At 48.8% G+C, this 20,513-nt stretch overlaps 1 protein-coding gene across 2 annotated transcripts in view; it reads right to left on the bottom strand.

Moving 5' to 3' along the window:
• MAP4K5 (mitogen-activated protein kinase kinase kinase kinase 5) overlaps window positions 1-20,513 on the bottom strand; it is a 107,350-nt gene that overhangs the window by 63,354 nt on the left and 23,483 nt on the right. For both annotated transcript variants that reach the window (XM_082217027.1, XM_082217026.1), the window contains exon 3: window positions 6,547-6,604. In XM_082217027.1, the coding sequence (XP_082073153.1) occupies window positions 6,547-6,604 (58 nt within the window). The remainder of the gene's footprint in view (window positions 1-6,546; window positions 6,605-20,513) is intronic.

Consider the following 20,513-nt stretch of genomic DNA (forward strand, 5'->3'; position numbering starts at 1 on the left):
GGTGGGATTTATCGGCAGCACCCATTCAGATGCTATTTGAAGAAGGTCTTTCTTCAGCTGTGAAAGACGAGCTGGCCAGGAGCCCCAGGGCGGTGTCTATGGATCAGCTGACCAAATCTGCGCTGACCATTGGAGCGCGCCAGGAGGCAAGAGCCTTGGAGAGGCGGGAAGGGAGAGGGGAACGTTGGAAGGAGTTACGCATTCCAGACATTCCTGAGCCAGCTTTCCCGCCGGCAGAGCCGATGGAAATCGGAACAGCCCGCGCGCGCGCAGTTTCAAAGCCCAGTGAGGGGGCGAAGAAGGAGGGAAAGGGAGCCCGGAAATGCTATCTCTGCCAACAGCCAGGCCACTTTGCCAGAGTCTGCCCCCAGAGGAAGGAATGGCAAGGGATGGTGGGAGCAGTTGAGGGGGAAGAGCAGGGAGAAATGGAGCAGGTAAAAGCCAACGCCTGGTTGCCAACGTCAGGGCACTGCAGCCAGGCCAAAGAGCAGTGAAAGTGCCCGTGCCAGAAGCTCCTCGACCTGCTCTAGTGATTGAAGTGTCGCTAGAGCTGCAAAATGGACACCCCCTAAAAATAAAGGCGCTGTTGGACTCAGGCAGCTCCTGCAATTTTATGAGCAAGGAGTTTGCTGCTGAACATCAGATACAGACTATCCCTTTAAGCAACCCCCTGCAGGTGACCACGATCGATGGCAGGGAACTGTTGGGAGGAGGAGTTAGTTTGCAGACCGTCCCAATGATAATGAGGGTGGCAAGGCACACAGAACTGATAGCGTTTAATGTGGCCACCTTGGGAGGCGCTCCCATTATTTTGGGAATGAGCTGGCTAGCCTTACATGATCCGCTGGTGGGCTGGCATCAAAGAGTGGTTTCCTTCGGTTCAGCACATTGCTTAGAACACTGCAGGGGGGAAAAGGGGTCAGCAGGGGCCCAAGCCACCCTAGCAGGGACTGAAGTAATGGGGAAGGGGAAGGTGCCACCACAGTATGCTGATCTCAGCGACGTGTTCAGCGAGAAGGAAGCTGACCAACTACCCCCGCATAGGCCCTTTGATTGCCAGATCAATTTACTCCCTGGAGCACAGCTTCCTGTAGGCAAGTTGTATGCCATGTCAGACAGGGAAATGCAGGAGTTGCGAGCGTTCATTGACAAGAACCTGAAGAGAGGCTTCATCAGAGAGTCCAAGGCAGCGGGGGGTAGCCCAGTGTTTTTTGTGGATAAAAAAAACACGGACAAGCCGAGGCTGGTATGTGACTTTCGGCGCCTAAATGCAGTGACAGAGCCGGCGGCTTTTCCTATGCCCAGGATTGATGATATTTTGACCAGGGTGCGAAAAGGAAAGATTTTTACAAAGCTGGACCTAAGGGGGGCGTACAACCTGATACGTATAAGGAAAGGGGATGAATGGAAGACCACCATGTTCACCCCTTTGGGGGCATTTGAATATCTCGTTATGCCTTTTGGATTACAAGCAGGCTCCGCGTGTTTTCAAGCCTTTATGAACCATGTACTGGGGCCTTTGCTCTACAAGAATTGCGTGGCCTTCTTAGATGACGTGTTGGTGTATTCGGAGAATGAGGAGCAACATGTGAGAGACGTCAGAGAAGTGTTGAGCAGGCTGCAAGCCAACAGACTGTGGGTGAAACTGGAGAAGTGTCAGTTTCATACCAAGGAGGTGGAATTCCTGGGGTACCGCTTGTCAGACAAGGGGTTGGCCATGGACCCCGGCAAGGTTCAAGCGGTGCTGGAATGGAAAACACCCAAGACCAAGAAGGATGTGCAGAGGTTCCTAGGGTTTGGAAACTTTTATCGTAAGTTCATCCGAAACTTCGCCCACCTGACGGCGCCCATCACGGACTGTCTCAGCAGTAAAAAGAAGTTTGTTTGGACGGGGGAGGCGGAGCGAGCGTTTGAGGAACTGAAAAGGGCCTTCGCCTCTGATGAACAACTTCTACATGTGGATTTACAAAAAAAGCTGAGGGTCGAAACAGACGCTTCTGACAGAGCCATAGGGGCGGTGCTTCTTCTGCAGCCGGGGAAGGAGGGGTCAGAGTGGCGACCGTGTGCCTTCTTTTCGCGAAAGCTGAACAAATCTGAGAGGAACTACACGGTGTACGACCGGGAACTTCTTGCGATTCATGAGGCCTTCCGGAGATGGAGGCACCTGCTAATTGGTGCACAACAGAAGGTGCAAGTGTGCACGGACCATAAGAATCTAGAGTATTGGAGAACTGCGCGAGTGCTCAACCAACGGCAGTTGAGATGGGCCCAGGAGTTCTCCAAATTTAACTTTGAGATTTGTTACGTACCAGGCCCGGAGAACGTTAGGGCGGACGCTCTCTCACGCAAACCTGAATATTTGGAGGGAGAGGGTGCACCCGAAGAGACCCATGTCATTCCCGAGGACCGCTGGGTGTGTGGGGCGGCATTGGTGGGGCAAAGGGAACTGGTAGAGGGAACGGTGCAGGATGAATACGCCCAGGACAAACTCAGGGGTCTCAGGAGGGAGGGAGAGAAACCCGGGGGTTTTGAGGAGAGAGATGGGGCGTTGTACTACAAGGGAGCGTTATACATACCTGAAGGGGAATTGAGGGAAAAGGTACTCAAGCAACTGCACGATAGCCCCACAGCAGGGCATTTTGGGCAACACAAAACCATGTGGCTGGTTACCAGGGAATTCTGGTGGCCCAAGGTCAGGGAAGATGTGCGGGAATATGTGAGAGGGTGTGACCGATGCCAACGAGCCAAGGGGGAGAGGCGGGCACCGGCAGGTTTATTAGAACCACTACCCACGCCGGAAAGGCCATGGGAGGCAGTGGCAATAGATTTCATGACTGATCTGCCCAGGTCCAAAGGGAAAACAGCCATCATGGTTGTGGTAGACCTGTTAACCAAGATGGCCCACTTTATAGCCTGCTCACATGCGGTCACAGCGGAAGAAACCGCTAAATTGTTTGTGGAAAATGTGTTTAGGCTGCATGGCGCCCCCTTGAGGGTGGTTTCTGACCGAGGGAAACAATTTACTTCCAGGTTCTGGAGGAAGCTCATGAGCTTATTGCATGTAGAGGTGAATTTCTCTACTGCCCGTCATCCAGAAACCAACGGGCAGGCGGAAAGAGCTAATGGTGTCCTCCAGCAATATTTGAGGTGTTATGTGAATGACAGAGAGAATGATTGGGTGGAGAAGCTGGCGTTGGCAGAATTTGCCTACAACAATGCAGAGAACGTGTCCACGGGGATGAGCCCTTTTTTGGCTAATCACGGGTGTCATCCCCGAGCCTTCCCGGGGGGGAAGGGGAGAACTGGAGCGTTCCAGCCGCAGAACAGTTCGTTGAAGAAATGGAAGCGATCCATCGCCAGCTCCAACTTAATTTAAACAGGGCGAAGGAGGAATATAAGAGGCAGGCAGACAAAACCAGAAGGGAAGGGGAAAGCATTAGGGTGGGGGACCAGGTGTGGCTGTCCACCCAAGGGTTACCATTTAAAGGAGGTTGTAAGAAGTTAAGACCCAAAAGACTGGGCCCATTTGAAGTCACGCAACAGGTCAACCCAGTGGCTTTCAGACTCCGGTTACCGAACCACATGAAGTTGCACCCAGTGTTCCACAGGTCGTTGCTGTCACCGTATATAGGGGACAGAGAGGGGAGGGTCAATAGGGGACCAGCTATGGAGGAAAAAGAACACAGCTACCATGTAGCGGAGATTCTCGATTCCAGGTGGAAGGGAGAGCAAGTAGAGTATTTGGTAATGTGGGAAGGGGAGCCGGAGTCGGAAAACACCTGGGTCAGGGCAGAGGATGTAGATGACGAGGTTTTGATTGAAACTTTTCATCAGAGATTCCCTCGTAAACCCCAGCCAGTGGCGAGGTTCCGGAGGGAATACTTCGCCACCACCGACGAAGAAGAAGAGTTGGAGGGGTTCTCTGATTCCGAGGTGGAGGAGGATTCAGCGAGTCGGAACGAAGACCGATGGAGGGAAATGTTCGAGACGTCTGAAGATGAAGAGGATTCTTTTCGGGGTTTCAGCTCCTCACCGCCCAGAGGAGAGAGTAGGGGCGGGGGAGAAGGGGGCCCTGGAGGGGAGGTGGATGTCAGGGAACTGACATCAGAGGAAAGGGAGGTGGTAGGGCTCCCAGAGACTGGGAGAGAGTCAGCAGCTAAAGCAGGGACAAGGAGGGGGAGCGAGGGGTCTCTGGAGGAGGATCTCAGTAATGCTGAGAGAGACGCAGCAGCCCAGGCAGGAAACAGCAGGGGAGAGAAAGGGGTGAGAGACACTTCCAGCGAAAATAGCGGGGAGGTGTCAGAAGCAACTGCAGGGAGACCCATGCTTCGCCGGAAGCTGCCACGTAGTGAGTCCAGGAGACGCGTTTCCGTTAAGGAACTTCTTTGCTGGAAGCGCTTCCGCAGGCAGCCACTGTCAGACTCTACTAGTGACTAGAGCAGACATGTCTGAGGAGCTCTGTCACACACAGAGGTTTGTGGGGCCGCACAAACTCTGAAGGGGCACAATTTTAAGCACAAGCAGCTAATCATCCCCTGACACCTACTTTTCTCTCTTTTATTGTATTGTTCTTTTATTATATTGTTCTTTTCCAAACGTTTTCACAATAACCTTCAAATCAAATACAATGTTTCATAAGTCGACTTCCCACCTTCACCTTCACAGTATTTTTACTCAAAACCTTTCCTATCGCGTTATATCTTTATCCATCACAAAAGTCTCTATTACCATTATTTTGTCATTGTATTAATATTTTTCATCCATTTTCTTGTTCTGCTTGTCCTTCTTTGCGGTTTGTAGCTGCCTCCTCACAAAATGAAATCAAGGCATATTTGATGGCGGGGGGACAGACGACGATTACGATTAGACAATGTCGATGGCTATGAACCGCACAGAGCTTCTTCCACTTATGCGATTAGGAAATACTGGAAGACAACAAGAAACCGAAGGTGGGCGGGTGCTCACCACCCAATAGCTGGAACGTATTCTAAGACACCTCTTTTGATCTTAAAATACCAGAATCTCCCAGCCGTTTCACCAGAGATCCCGGGAGACCTAATATGAAAAGTGCACAGTTCCCTACACAGCAAGACCCAGTCACCGGCAATGCATGCCAAAGCAACTCAAGATATAAGGAATGGCTCTTGCATTCTGCATTGTACACAGGCATTTACCATATTTTTCACTCTATAAGACGCACCAGACCACCAGACGCACTTAGTTTTTGGAGGAGGAAAACAAGAAAAATAATATTCTGAATCTCAGAAGCCAGAACAGCAAGAGGGATCACTGCGCAGTGAAAGCAGCAACCCCTTTTGCTGTTCTGGATTCTGGCATAGCTGCGCAGCCTGCATTCGCTCCATAAGACGCACACACATTTCCCCTTACTTTTTAGGAGGGGAAAAGTGAGTCTTATAGAGCAAAAAATACGGTACATGTCAGTGTTTAACTTCCAAAATGGTATCTGCCCTGGCTTAATTTTTATCCTCCAATCCACAGTTCGTATGTATTCTGGTTTGGGCCACCCAACGGGGAAGGAGATATGCCCTGCACATGCTCAGAAGTACTGTTATTCATTGATTCAACCACCCCAGGAACAAGAGTCCCTGCTCAAATGAAGCTGCGACTGTTACCTAGCAAAGAATAAACACCAAACAAGCAGAAGTTGTTGACTGTGCTGTGAATTAAGAATCAAAAGACCTCTTTGAGAACCTGATCTTTCATACCTCTTTTCATAGGAATAGAATGGACTGCTACTACAAAGTCTTGCTGTGAGACAGAGACAGAGAGGCAGGCAGAGAGAACTCAGTCTATCTGACAGCCACAAAGAGCCAGGATGATGGAGCAAACGAACTGATAGATGTATGTTGTTACCTGAGCATGTTATTGGGTTCAGCTACCTACTGAGCCAAGAGCTGTGGGTTAAACCACAGAGCCTAGGACTTGCCGATCAGAAGGTCAGCGGTTCGAATCCCCGCGACGGGGTGAGCTCCCGTTGCTCGGTCCCTGCTCCTGCCAACCTAGCAGTTCGAAAGCACGTCAAAATGCAAGTAGATAAGTAGGTACCACTCTGGCGGGAAGGTAAACGGCTTTTCCTTGCGCTGCTCTGGTTCGCCAGAAGCGGCTTAGTCCTGCTGGCCACATGACCCGGAAGCTGGACGCCGGCTCCCTCGGTCAATAAAGCGAGATGAGCGCTGCAACCCCAGAGTCGGCCATGACTGGACTTAATGGTCAGGGGTCCCTTTACCTACTGAGCCAAGAGTTCCTTGAGCTGGCTTGGTCGAGACAAAGCCCCTCAGTCCAACCAGCCTCATTGTGTGGCACAGTATTGTGGAACGGTGGAGATGGATGAGGGAGAAGCAGGTTCAAACCCCTGCCGTCCTAGCCTTCTTCACAGGGCTGTTGTGGGGATAAACTGGGGGGTAAAGGGAAAGCTACCCAGAGCACTGTGGACTAAGAGTGTGATAGGCAGGCTGTCAGGGAAACAAATCCATCACAAATGAATTTTTTTTAAAAAAAAGAAGAGAAAAGAAAGGAAGAGCTCACCTGGTTCTAACTTGATAATTTTTACTGCAGCCAACTCTCCGCTGTGCACATTTCTGGCCTAGGAAAAAACAGAATGACAGCAGATTTAAGCAGAGTGCAAAGGAATGTAAATCAGTGTGTTAAACCAAGAGGCTTGTGTGTCAGAATGTGCATCATTTGGGGAAACTGCTACCTAGAAAGATGAAGGAGGCAGGGATGAGCAGCCAGGGAGCAGGAAAACATTGTAGGACACGCCCAAGCCCCTCATTGCTTAAATCTTTGGCCGTCAAGCCACAACTATAGTACAAGTGCATCTTAGGTGCATTTAACTTGTGTGATTTCAACCATATGCAGTTAAAGGCCAGCTGGTTAAAACTTCACAAGTTAAATGCAAGCAAGGCAGAGAGCTTAAAAGCTCTTTTTGCTCTGGGTTTTCCTGGCACAGAAAGAGCTTTTAAGCTCTCCTTCTTGCTTGTGGGGGCAAGGCCTTGTCGGCACACTGGTCCTGGGATGCTCTTGCGAGATCTCATGGAGCTGTCCAAGTTCCTGTGAAATCTTGCGTGAACATCCCTAATCTTCCAGAGCCAGTGCCTGGGATGCTCGCATGGAGGTGGTTAGAGTACGCGTTTTCATTTAAGTGTGGAGCCTTTGGAACCAAATCCGTGCGTAAGATGTGGTTGCACTGTACTCAGAACAGTGGCTACACATGAACAACCACATTATGCTCTCACTGTTATAGACCTCCCTGGCAGATATCGAGTCCATACCGTACAGAAATGGGGCTACCCATATAAAAAGTAAGGCCACTATAGAAAAGGCAAGTGAAGCGGTGATTCGTAGTGACATCCAGCCCATGGAACTCCCTGCCCCATGAGATTGCAACATCTCTTTATTTACAGGTCTTGCACCATCACTTAGAAAACGTTTCCCTTCCAGCAAGATTCTGACTTTTGACCTTCCTGCTGCTCATTTATCTTGGATGGCCTTTAGAGCCAATCTAGCTCTCCGCTAGAGACGTGGATGGCGCTGTGGGTTAAACCATAGAGCCTAGGGCTTGCCGATCAGAAGGCCGGCGGTTCGAATCCCCGTGACAGAGTAAGCTCCCGTTGCTCTATCCCAGCTCCTGCTAACCTAGAAGTTCGAAAGCACGTCAAAGTGCAAGTAGATAAATAGGTACCGCTCCGGCAGGAAGGTAAACGGCGTTTCCATGCGCTGCTCTGGTTCGCCAGAAGCAGCTTAGTCCTGCTGGCCATACGACCTGGAAGCTGTACGCTGGCTCCCTCGGTCAATAAAGCGAGATGAGCACCGCAACCCCAGAGTCGGTCACGACTTAACCTAATGGTCAGGGGTCCCTTTACCTTTATAGCTCTCTGCTGGCTTATTAGCTTGTTGGTATGCATCCTTTAATCTGCTGCTCTGTTTTTTTCTGTTTGTAATAAGTTTGCTGAGATTTTCATAGAATCACAGAATTGTAGAGTTGGAAGGGATCCAGAGCATCATCTAGTCCAAGCCCTTGCAATGCAGGAATCTCAACATGTGGTCCCCCATCCAATTTGAAACCACACCGGACTCTGCTTAGCTTTGCAAATGTGCTCTCAGTTGAAAAATGATGCAGAAGAGTCTTATTTCCCTACTCCCCCCGCTGCTTGCACCTTCCTGCTCTTGTCTTCCTTCTGCCCCTCTCGACATCCGAGCCTGGCCTTCTGGGTCATAGCCCCCCACCCCCCTTCTGCATCCCACACTGCCTCCCTGACTGCTCAGCAGGGTGAAAGGACGACGAGGATGACCCTAAATCCAGGAAGACAGCTGCTTCCTTCCTTGCCTGCAGGAAGCACATGATATCTGTGCCAAACCCGGGTACATTCAGTCCTTTGCAAGTGATAAAAGAGTGAAAAAAACACACATAAAACATTACCAAAAAAAGGAAGAATAAAATTAAATCAAAGGATTGCAAGGAGCCTGCTCTACAGCTACAGATAACAGCAAAGCTACAAGCTACAAGTGTCCTTCTTGTCCAGTTCTGGGCACCACAATTCAAGAAGGACACTGACAAACTGGAACGTGTCCAGAGGAGGGCAACCAAAATGGTCAAAGGCCTGGAAACGATGCCTTATGAGGAACGGCTAAGGGAGCTGGGCATGTTTAGCCTGGAGAAGAGGAGGTTAAGGGGTGATATGATAGCCATGTTCAAATATATAAAAGGATGTCACATAGAGGAGGGAGAAAGGTTGTTTTCTACTGCTCCAGAGAAGCGGACACGGAGCAATGGATCCAAACTACAAGAAAGAAGATTCCACCTAAACATTAGGAAGAACTTCCTGACAGTAAGAGCTGTTCGACAGTGGAATTTGCTGCCAAGGAGTGTGGTGGAGTCTCCTACTTTGGAGGTCTTTAAGCAGAGGCTTGACAACCATATGTCAGGAGTGCTCTGATGGTGTTTCCTGCTTGGCAGGGGGTTGGACTCGATGGCCCTTGTGGTCTCTTCCAACTCTATGATTCTATGATTCTATGATTCTAGCTTGGGCTGGCAGGTTTAGGGCATAATCCTGGTGGGATCCCAGGGTCCATAAAACAGAGCAGACCCCCCCCCGCCCCATTTGTAGGAAAATGGGGGGACACTGAAATCAGATGGTGAGGATCAACAGCCTCCCCCTCCAACTGTATACAGTGGTGCCCCGCAAGACGAATGCCTCGCAAGACGGAAAACTCGCTAGACGAAAGGGTTTTTCGTTTTGGAGGTGCTTCGCAAAACGAATTTCCTATGGGCTTGCTTCGCAAGATGACAATGTCTTGCGAGTTCCTGCTGGGTATTTTTCCTCCCCCCCCCTTTTTCTAAGCCGCTAAGCCGCTTATCAGCTGATCCGATCAGCAGATAAGCCGCTAAAAGCTGCTAAAAGCGCTAATAGCGCTAATCCGTCAATGGGCTTGCTTCGCAAGACGAAAAAACCGCTAGACGAAGAGAATCACAGAACGGATTCTTTTCGTCTTGCGAGGCAGCACTGTATTCTGCCCTCCGGGTGTGAGCTCTCCACCTGCCCCTTTTTTTGATTGCTCAGCTCACCACTGATACGCAAACATTCTCCCTCAATTTGCCGACTGACTTGCCTACCTTTAGCATCCATTACTGTTTGCAGAATATACTGTAGTGGGTCCAGGGTAGATGGAGCCATGGTCCTTTCAAGTATTAGGAAGACAGTGCACATTCCTTATTATTATTATTATTATTATTATTACTCCTACTACTATTATTTGCATCTATATCCCTCCTTTTTCTCCCAGGAGCTCGGAGTGGCATACATGGTTCTCCCCCTCCTCATTCAATCCCCACAAACAATCCTGCGAAGGAGGTTAGGCTGAGGGGCAGCGACTGGTCCAAGGTCACCCAGTGACCTTCATGGTTGAGTGGGGATTCGAACCCTGGTCTCCCAAGTCCTAGCCTGACACTATACCACACTGGCTATCAGCACAAGACACCCCATTGCCAGGCCTATACAGTGGTGCCCCGCAAGACAAATGCCTTGCAAGACGAAAAACTCGCTAGACAAAAGGGTTTTGCGGTTTTTGAGCTGCTTTGCAAGACGAATTTCCCTATGGGCTTGCTTCGCAAGACGAAAACGTCTTGCAAGTTTGTTTCCTTTTTCTTAACACCGTTAATACAGTTGCGACTTGACTTCGAGGAGCAACTCATAGAACGCGGTGTGGTAGCCTTTTTTGAGGTTTTTGGTGATTTTTGAAGCTTTTCCAAAACTTTTCCGACACCGTGCTTCGCAAGACGAAAAATTTGCTAGACGAAAAAGCTCGCGGAACGAATTAATTTCGTCTCGCGAGGCACCACTGTACAACCTGAATCCACCAGCCCAAATAGTGTGAGGAGCCCCTGCTAGACCATAGTGAATGTCTGCTGGCCCTGGCCAATTAGAAGTTGTGCAGGCCTGCCCAGGAGCATTGAAGCATCATCTCTTTGGACTCCTTGGCAGGTTTTGAATAAACACTCACAATTTTTTTTTTACTGATAAGAATAAGCTAAACAGATGGAGGATCTATACAACTCTGTAACATGCAGAAAATAGCATTATTGGAGAAACCAAAGACTGGACCTGAGGGAAGTCGGGGAGTGGGGTGGGGGGATGGGTTTTATGGGGGGAGGAAAAATGGGGGGGGGAATAAGGATATATTTTTGGAAAATATGTTTTGTTATAATTTTGAATAAAATTTATTATAAAAAAGCATCATCTCCAGCTCAGCTTGCAGCTAAATTCCATTTCCTCCCTTTTGATTTAAATTATATATAGTCATACCTTGGTTCTCGAACGTAATTCATTCTGGAAGTCCGTTTGACTTCCGAAAATGTTCGAAAACCAAGGCACAGCTTCTGATTGGCTGCAGGAGATTCCTGCACTCAACTAAAAGCCACAGAAGCCACAGAAGTCACATTGGGCGTTCGGGTTCCACAGAACATTCGAAAACCAGAACACTTGCCGTATTTTTCCATGTATAAGACCATATTTCCCCCAAAATTTTTAAGTTTGAAATTGGGGGTCGTCTGATACACGGAATGTTGCAATCATTTATTTCTTAATTTGGGACTCAAAAAATAGGGGTCGTCTTATACATGGGGGCGTCTTATACACGGAAAAATTCGGCACTTCTGGGTTTTCGGCGTTCGGGAGCCAAAACGTTCGAGTACCAAGGCATTTGAGAACCAAGGTACGACTGTAGATGCAAACCCAGCTTCAGTCTCCTGAATAAATGAAGCACATTTACACAGCTTCCCATTTTGCTTAATTCTTCTGCTGGCTTGCACCCCTCTTCCCATCACCTTCCTTCAGCCCCCTATGACTATGATTCTCTGCTTCTAGGGACCCTCTGCTGCCGCTCCCTGCCCCAGACTCATTATCTGGTGAACCAGGTTTGCTTCCCCGCTCCTCCACATGCAGCTGCTGGGTGACCTTGGGCCAGTCACACTTCTTTGAAGTCTCTCAGCCCCACTCACCCCACAGAGTGTTTGTTGTGGGGAAGGAAGGGAAAGGAGATTGTTAGCCGCTTTGAGACTCCTTCGGGTAGTGATAAAACGGGATATCAAATCCAAACTCCTCCTCTTCTTCTTCTGTTTCTGTGCCCTCTATTTTCAGGGTAGAATACATAATAAATTGGTTTGCATTTTTTCTGATGGTTGCCATTTGTCTGTCTCGGGAGACAATATGGAAGAGTGTGCCTTCGGGGGTGAAGTCAAACCGCTGGACAGTTACAGCGCCTGCTGTGGCTGTAGAGACCAATTCCGTGTTCAGAATTTGCTTTTATCTTAGAGAAGCAAAGTTATAGAATCATAGAATCACAGAATCATAGAGTTGGAAGAGACCACAAGGGCCATCGAGTCCAACCCCCTGCCAAGCAGGAAACACCATCAGAGCACTTCTGACATATGGTTGTCAAGCCTCTGCTTAAAGACCTCCAAAGGAGGGGACTCCACCACACTCCTTGGCAGCAAATTCCACTGTCGAACAGCTCTTACTGTCAGGAAGTTCTTTCTAATGTTTAGGTGGAATCTTCTTTCTTGTAGTTTGGATCCATTGCTCCGTGTCCGCTTCTCTGGAGCAGCAGAAAAATGGCCTTATGGATGGCCTTGTCTCCTCTGTAGCTCACACATCTTCACAAAACCACGAGGGCTACGAACTTGCCTCTCTTTTGCCCCACCTTCGCTTCAAGATTGAGAAGCAAGGCTGCTTTTGGAACGCAGACTCCAAGCAAGCGTCCAGTCGGCTGGGCAGTGAGCAGAAGCTCATGGCCTCCAGCTTACAAGGAGCGCTTGGGTCAAGCCACCCCACAGCACACAGCCAAGGGAGAAGGGGCGCTGGAGGGCCACAAGTTCCCTGTGCCTGCCCTACACCCTCATTTACTCCCCCCCCCTCTGGTGGAGCACCTGTTTTTGTGGGCAGAAGGTGCTATGTTCCATTCCCAGCATCTGCAGGTAAGGCTAGGAGAGGTCCTTGTCTGAAAACCCAGAGAGCCACTGCCGGTCAGTGTGGGCAATACTAAGTTAGATGGAGCACATGACCTGACTCAATATAACCCCCCCCCCCTTTCTACATTCCTTTAGTCCCCAGAAACCAACTCGGGACTTACTGGCTCTCCTCGCATTAGGAAATGAAATCAATCTGGAGGTTATTTTAAGGATTTGACAACGTTTTTATTGGTGGCTGCTAGGGTGGAATTTGCAGCTCAATTAGGGCTTACGATACAAAACCGTTTCGCCAGAGTCTGGGAAATGGCGTTACCGGAGAGGTTAGCTCAGCATAGCAGGGTGGTTAGAGGTCAGGTTAAGAAGGCAAGTTTGAGAATACCTGGTTTATGTTTCTCGCTTATGTTAATAAGTTTGCCGCCTTAAATGAACTGCCTGTGACACATGTACCATTAAGGAGAGATCTGATTCCTGGATAAGATGTAACTCTGTGTGGCACTGTAACTGCGTTTTGTGAAAGATAATCTGCACTCCGTGTTTTGTACTGTTTGTTTATTTTCCTGTACACTGAGAATCAATAAAATGCATGCTTAAAAAAGGAAACCTGCTCTAACCAGTGTTAGAAACTCAAATATACCATCTAATTGCCAAACGGCACCTTAAACCTAGGGATTTGTTGTTGCTGTTTTTCATTTCATTTCTATAACGCTTTATATTTTAAAGAACAAATCTCAAAGCAGTTTACAACACATTAAGACAACAAATAAAACACTCCAGAATAAAACAAATTCAAGCTTCAAAGGAAATATTTCAGATCCTTCTCTCAGTGAAATTTTGCTTTCCCTAGGCGCCAACCTGGCTTCCAGAGATCTCCACGTGGTCACAACAGGACCTGTGCCAACTTGCAAAACATGCCTGGCACCTAGCTAGTTTCTAACACTGGCTCTAGCTCTGCACAGACCCTCCTGTGTTGAAACACCTCAACGAGGATCTCCCAAGGCTTGCCTAGAACAGTTGGGCAGGCTGGAGGCTCCCCTGCTGCTGGAACACACCCCTCCAGATTAGTACCCACTCCCAGCCCTGGCCAAAATCTGGCCTGTGGCGCCTTCTGCTCCCTTCCCCTGCCCTGCACGGCCACTGAGCGAAAAGGCGCAGTGCTGGCCACCCTGGAACTATTTCCAAGATGCTGTCATTCACCACCCACTGGTATTCCCTTACTCATCTGGGCGTTTGGTGCCCACAAGTTAAGCAAATATGAAGCCAGCGACGGCTGCCAGGGGGGAAAAGGGAGCCCTGGCGGCCTTTGTAGCTGTAGTTCTTTTCATTTTTAAAGCTCTGCCAGAGGCTATTGTGGATTCTGTGCCCTAACCACCCCAGCTGGAGCTCGGAGAGACAGAGCTGTGACAGGCTCCATTATTATCTCCACGAAGGGCGTTTGGGCTTTTCACAAAACACAGCTGAAACAGAGACTTTACAGACTCGCCACCCTTAAAGGGATCTGTCTCTTGGAACTGGCACCCCTGCTCCTTTTCAAGGAAAGAAACAACAGCAGCAGCAGGAACAGCAACAACACACACACCCGTGGGAAGGGGAGGGGAAAAGGCAAACAGGGGGAAAAGACCATTATTTTGCTTCCTCTCCCCCAAACCGCAAATGTATATTTCAAGATTATGGTGGGGACTGATGCGCACTCAAGTCCTGCTTGAGGGTTTCATACAGGGTTAAACTATACAGTGGATGCTCGGGTTGCGAACATGATCCGTGCGGGAAGCACGTTCGCAATCCGCAGCACCGCATCTGCGCATGCGTGGGTTGAGATTTGGCACTTCTGCGCAAAGCGCGATTTAGTGCCTCTGTGCATGTGCAAAGCGTCGAAACCCAGAAGTAACCGTTCCGGTACTTCTGGGTTCGGAGGAGTGCGCAACCCGAAATCGTGCAACCCGAAGCGTCTGTAACCCAAGGTATGACTCTAGTTAAACGTAAGAACATAAGAAAAAACTGGATCAGGCCAACAGCCCATCTAGTCCAGCATCCTGTTCTCACAGTGGCTGACCAGATGCCTCAGTGGGAAACCAGCAAGCAGGATTCGAACACAAGAGAACTTTCTCCCCTCCTGAAGTGTCCAGAAACTGGTATTCTGAAGCACTGCTGACTCCGAATGTGAAGGCAGAGCATCCTTTTTCTTATAAATATTAAGTTTTCACAAATTTTAAAAAGACGTACAACACACACATTACAAAAATATACATACAATAACGAACAAACACTCCTTTTTTCCCCTTAAACTTACTTTATCGACTTCCCCATACCTCCCCTTTCTGCATTCCAATTCCCAAAATTATTTCAGCAAATCCTTCCCCTTAATTTTATCTGATTTTTTCCCTTTTCTTTACTCTTACTTAATCTTTAACAGCTGTAATCCCTTACTTTATATAACCACAACATTTTAGCATTCATTAATTTGAAGGCAGAGCATCCTTAAATGGCCTTGGCCCAGTACACCTGAAGGAGCATCTCCAGCCCCATCATCCAGCCCGGACACTGAGGTCCAGCTCCAAGGGCCTTCTGGCGGGTCCCTCTCTGCAAGAAGCGAGGTTACAGGGAACCAGGCAGAGGGCCATCTTGGTAGTCACACCCACCTTCCCAACAGATGTCAAGGAGATAAATAACTGTGCAACCCAGGTGGCTGAGACAAGCCAGTCAGATGGGCGGGGATTCAAATCATAAAATCATCCTCATCATCTATGGAATTCACTCTGGCAAGGAGGGCTTCAAAAGAGGATTTAGGCAGATTCATGGAGGATTAGGCTCCTAATGGTTGCTAGGCACAATACTGTAGGAGGACCATGCAGGTGGTCCCAGGTCCTATTTATTTATGTATTTATTGGAAATACTTACATAGGCTTTTCCTGTCACAGACCAAATTAATTTACAGAAGAAGCGAAAAAGCTTTTTTAAAAAAAGAAACTAAAATAGCATATTTAGCAAGCAATAACAATTTTAAAATAGCAGCCATAAAAATATAGTAAGGTATCTGTAGGAGTCATTCAAATAGAAGAGGGCAAATGCAATTCAATTAGGACCTTAAGGAGAGCCCTGATGGAATAGTCCAAGGGCATAATCCTGTCAGCATTGGCATCACAAGGGGGGGCGGTGCACCCCAGGTGCCATGTCTGGGGGGGTGACAAAAAGGCACCCCACGGGGTACTCACCCCACCACCCCCAGGCACGGCAGCGCGAGCAGCCATCGTGCCACCGCAGCCACATGTGGAGGATCCTCCATTCGCGGCTGCTGCCGTGAGCAGAGAATCCTGCCACTGTCCGTACAGTGCTCGAGCGGTGCTGGTTTACATACGCCGCATGTGTGGCGTCGCTACATATGGCACATGCGTCGTACATATCGGCATCATGCATGCGCAGCCAATGGTTTGCCCCGCCCCAGATGTCGGTTAGCTTTTGTTCGCCCCTGCCTGTCAGGACCTGTTTCCCACAGAGGGCAAATCCGTGAGCAGGACCAGGGCACAATAGCAGCCCTCTCCCCATTTGTGCTCCCCAGGAACTGGTATCCACAGGTGTTAAAACAAAACAAAAACCCTCACCAAACAGAAATGCACGCTGTCCCCACCTCCGGCCCCGCCCCAAAGGGTTAAGTCTCTGCGCTGCTTGTTGGGGAGCTTGATAAATAAAGCCTGGTAACCTCTGATCTTTTGCACTTTGGGTGTAAAAAATAATGATGATGATTTATTTTAATGCTCACATCCTCAGGTACAGAAATTCCCAGAATGGGAAATGGTAGTGGAAGACAGTGAGTGAAGGGAGGCAGCAGAGAACACAGCACAGGAACATTCTTGCAAGCGTCGCCACCAGTGTGGACGGGAAACATGGGAAAACCTATGAAAAATGTGTAGAAATCATTGGTGATCTACTGCAAACCACCCCAAGATCTACCAGCAGATTCAGATCCAACTTCTCCCCACCGCTGCTCTGGAACTGCAGACCAGAATTTTATTTAAGAAGGCACAGAAGAACAGGAACCAAATTCTTGACCTTCTGCAAGATTTGCACACTACCCAAACAGGTTTGTCTTCTTGAGTTAATGACAGCAAACAACAAAAAAAAACCCACCTAAACCATAAGAGACTTTCAGGGTGGTGCAAATTCCAACTGAAGGTTAACGAGAGGAGGAGAAAGAAACACTTCCGTCCTGCCTTTCAGCCCAAGCAGGAGCTGCCCAGGTGACTCAGAATAACTGCTAAAACTGACATGAAATACAAATCAATAACAAAAGACAAAACTTAAGAAAAGGGGGAAATGATCCCAAGCGGAAGTACAAAATCCTAGAACACAGCTAGTTCAACTTGGCAAAGGAGAACGAAGCCAGCCATGTGGGAAGAGGGTGAGGAACAGAACAGGCTCTGCTTTGGGGGACCATCAACAATTCATCTAGCAGTTCCAGAAGTTCAGTTCTCCAGCAGATACAGCCAGATGGCTGGGCATGTCTAGACAAGGCAGATTTTTCTCCTCCGAACCATTTCTATCCTACACTGTGCTATTTCCTGCATTTCTTCCCAAACACTGTCTTCTGGCCCATCGCTTGTTGCACTAGTCTAGCACAATCTATGTGATATGAAGCTGCCTTCACACCACATCAAACCCCCTAGCCCAGCACAGCCCCTTCTGGCTGCCAGCAGCTCTCCAGGGTCTTCATCACCTACAACCTGGCCCTTTTAACTGGAAGGTGCCATGTATCAAACCTTCCACATGCAAAGCACCCAACACGGTGCACGGAGGTGCTCCACCAGACTCCAGACTGCCTTTTTCCAATGTACAATTCCAGCACTTTCAAGGCCAGCTGAAAACAGCACAACACACCAGGCCAGGAAGGAGAGGAAGACAGAGCAGGGGAGAGAGAGAGAGAGAGAGAGAGAGAGAGAGAGAAAGAGAGAGAGAGAGAGAGAGAGAGAGCGCACAAGCATCTCCTAGACTGAACTAGGAATATGGTTAGAAAATCAAAGGAGTGGGAGAGAGAGAGAAAAGTTGCATGAATATCAACTGGCTCCAAGCAGCACAACCCTTCTCAGGTGACATTCAGTTTACAGAGACCAGCCATGTTTGGAAAGGAAGACATCCAGCTCCTGCCTTGGGTCGAGGTCAAGTGGCGGGACCGAGCCCTGAGTACGGTGGTACCTCGGGTTAAGTACTTGATTCGTTCCGGAGGTCCGTTCTTAACCTGAAACTGTTCTTAACCTGAAGCACCACTTTAGCTAATGGGGCCTCCTGCTGCTGCCGCGCCGGACCACAATTTCTGTTCTCATCCTGAAGCAAAGTTCTTAACCTGAAGCACTATTTCTGGGTTAGTGGAGTGTGTAATCTGAAGCGTATGTAACCTGAAGTGTATGTAACCCGAGGTACTACTGTACCTCGAAATTGAAGGCCTGGACAACAAAGCCTGCTAAGCTGGCAAAGACTATGGGCTGACACACATGGAATATTTTTCACCCTCCACACCAGTCTTCCCCAACCGCAGAGCCTCCGTCTCCCATCCAGCCCAGAAAAAAACTGTTGGGGTGGGAAGGGAGAATAACACACCATTTGATCCCTGTAGAATTGCTTAAGAATTCTGGAGTGGAGGGCAGGTAGATCTGAGCCACAGGAGAAGGGTCACAGCTCAGTGGTAGCACATCCGCTTGGAATACAGAAGGTCCCGGGTTCAATCCAGAGAGGCTGGTAATATCCACCATCTGGAAACTCTGGAGAGCTGCTGTCGGCCCGTGCAGACAAGACTGAGCTAGATGGACCAAATGGTCTGACTCAGAATAAAGCAGCTTCCTGAGTTCCTCTGAGCCATGGACCCAATAAAAATACTTACTGGCTGGCTTTCTGGACAGAACAGCTCTTCGGCAGAATCTCATGCTGAAATCAATGGGAGGTGGTTGAAAGGAGGAGACGGGAACTTCCCAGGGGATCTCACCTAGGAATAAGGAAAGTAGGGGCGGAACGCCATCTGGTCTGCAGTGTAACGTGAGCCTATCTAATCTGCACTTCCCAAAACAGTAAAGCAAACAGAAATGCGGCTCTCTTTTGAAATTTGCACTTCCCCAAATTCAGTGATGCCATTCTTGAAGTGAAAAGCCTATACAGAAATGTGCCCATTAGGAGGAAGTATGTAGAAAATGCATTTATTGCAGGAAACAACGCACAGAAATGTGCTGGAGAAACTGCTTGCATAATTACATATATCAAAGCAAAACTATATCTAAACATGTGTGTATTAGGAGACATGTGCACTGAAATGCTAAGAAATTCTCATTAAAAATATAGCAAACTAATGCAGCAATGTGGAGAACTGAATCGAAGAAAAGAAAACTGAGAAACTGAAACTGACAGACTTCTCCATCTCTAATTGTACTCCATACAAATTAACTGGCGGGGGTGGGGAGCACACCAAAATGCGTTGACCGGTCCTGGGATTTCCTCTTTTCTTTAGCAAGACCTAATTCTGCAGCCTTGAGCAAAGTCTCTGTCTCCCTCTCCCCCAACCCCTGCAGCTCCCTGCTTACAGAACAGGAGTGATGGAGACAGAGCATGCAAGGCTGTTGCAAGGATGGAGACAGCCAACGTAAGGCACTGAGCCACCTAAGTGTCTCAGGTGTGGGATTAGTAGGGATTCTACACTTCCAGCGTGACAAAGCAACAGCCTTTAAGCCCCACATTGAGAGGTGTATGGGCTGAAGCTGAACCTTTTCCCTGAGAAGCTCAAGGAGAGTCGGTGACCTGACCCCATGAAGCTGAATCAGAACAACAGTTCAACACAACTTTCTCTGCCCAACAACAGCTCTAGGAGGGATCTGGCTGAGATGTTTCCCAGCCCCACCAGCAGAGATGCTAGAAACTAAGCCTAGGACATCCACACCCATTTGCAAAGCAGGTGCGCTACCTAGTGAGAGAGGGTCCCACCTTGGCCTCCGCTGGCCCCACTTTGCCACATCCAAGCCCACACCGTCTCTTTTATGGCATTGCAATTTTTCAAAAGTCATGCCTGTCTTTGTGCAGAAGCCCTTGACGGGAGTCTTACTTTGCCCTCCGGCAAAATAATCAGGTAGCTCCTGACCTAGTTGCCACCTAGCAAGCTGCAGGCCTCAACAGGTAGTTTGTTGACGTCAAGAGCTGCGCAGAGTAGAGAAAGGCTTTATCTTTCTGAGACCTGCAGGGGCCAATGCCCAAATCCAGCAATCTGAATTCAGGTCCCTTACATAACTGCCTGCTGGGCATGGCTGGTGGAAGAGGAACAAGTTTGGCAGCAAAGCCCAGTGGCGAATGAGCATTAGATGATTAACAGAACTGAGCTCTCCCTCCCACTCTAAGCCAAGCTTTCCAGACGTCTTGGGCTGCAACTTCCACCAGCCCGGGGCTGAGGAGAGTTGGCCGGTGGGAGTTGTGCTCCTAAACAACTGGAGGGCATTTGGTTGAGGAAGGCTGCCCTCGGCTGCAGCTGTGTTGCAGGGCTTTAATAAGCTGGTTGCCTCTGATGGTGAAGAAACTTTTAAAGGCTTCACACACGAGTGACACGGGTACACATGGTGGCTTAGTCCTTTTTTGTAAGCTAAAACTTATTTGTGGGGTTATCTTACGCCTGCAAGATTGCACATTTTCCAGGAAGGTAAGTGGGCAAATGTAAATTTCTACTACAATCTGATAAAAAGGCAAGATTATTCCCAAGCAGAAATGTTCCCTATGCTCACTTCTCTCATCTAAGCTTCCATCTTTCTCATTCTTACCATCTTCCAATGGCTGCTCTTTTCCTTTCACTTTCCTCTTCCTTCCTGAGCACAATTGCTTTCATGGGGTGAGCTGGAGTCATGGAAAGATCCCAATGTGGGGCAGGGAGTGGTGACTTCCCAACCCGAGAGGGATTATAGTTGCATTGTGGCACACAAAAATCTTTCAAGAGGGCATATAAGCTGCAGAGTTGCAAACTTTGCACAAACCATGCCACTGCCATGTGCATACAGCACTGAAATGCTTGGAG

This window comes from Podarcis vaucheri, assembly GCF_965113315.1.
Source record: "Podarcis vaucheri genome assembly, chromosome: 1".
Lineage (NCBI taxonomy): Eukaryota > Metazoa > Chordata > Lepidosauria > Squamata > Lacertidae > Podarcis > Podarcis vaucheri.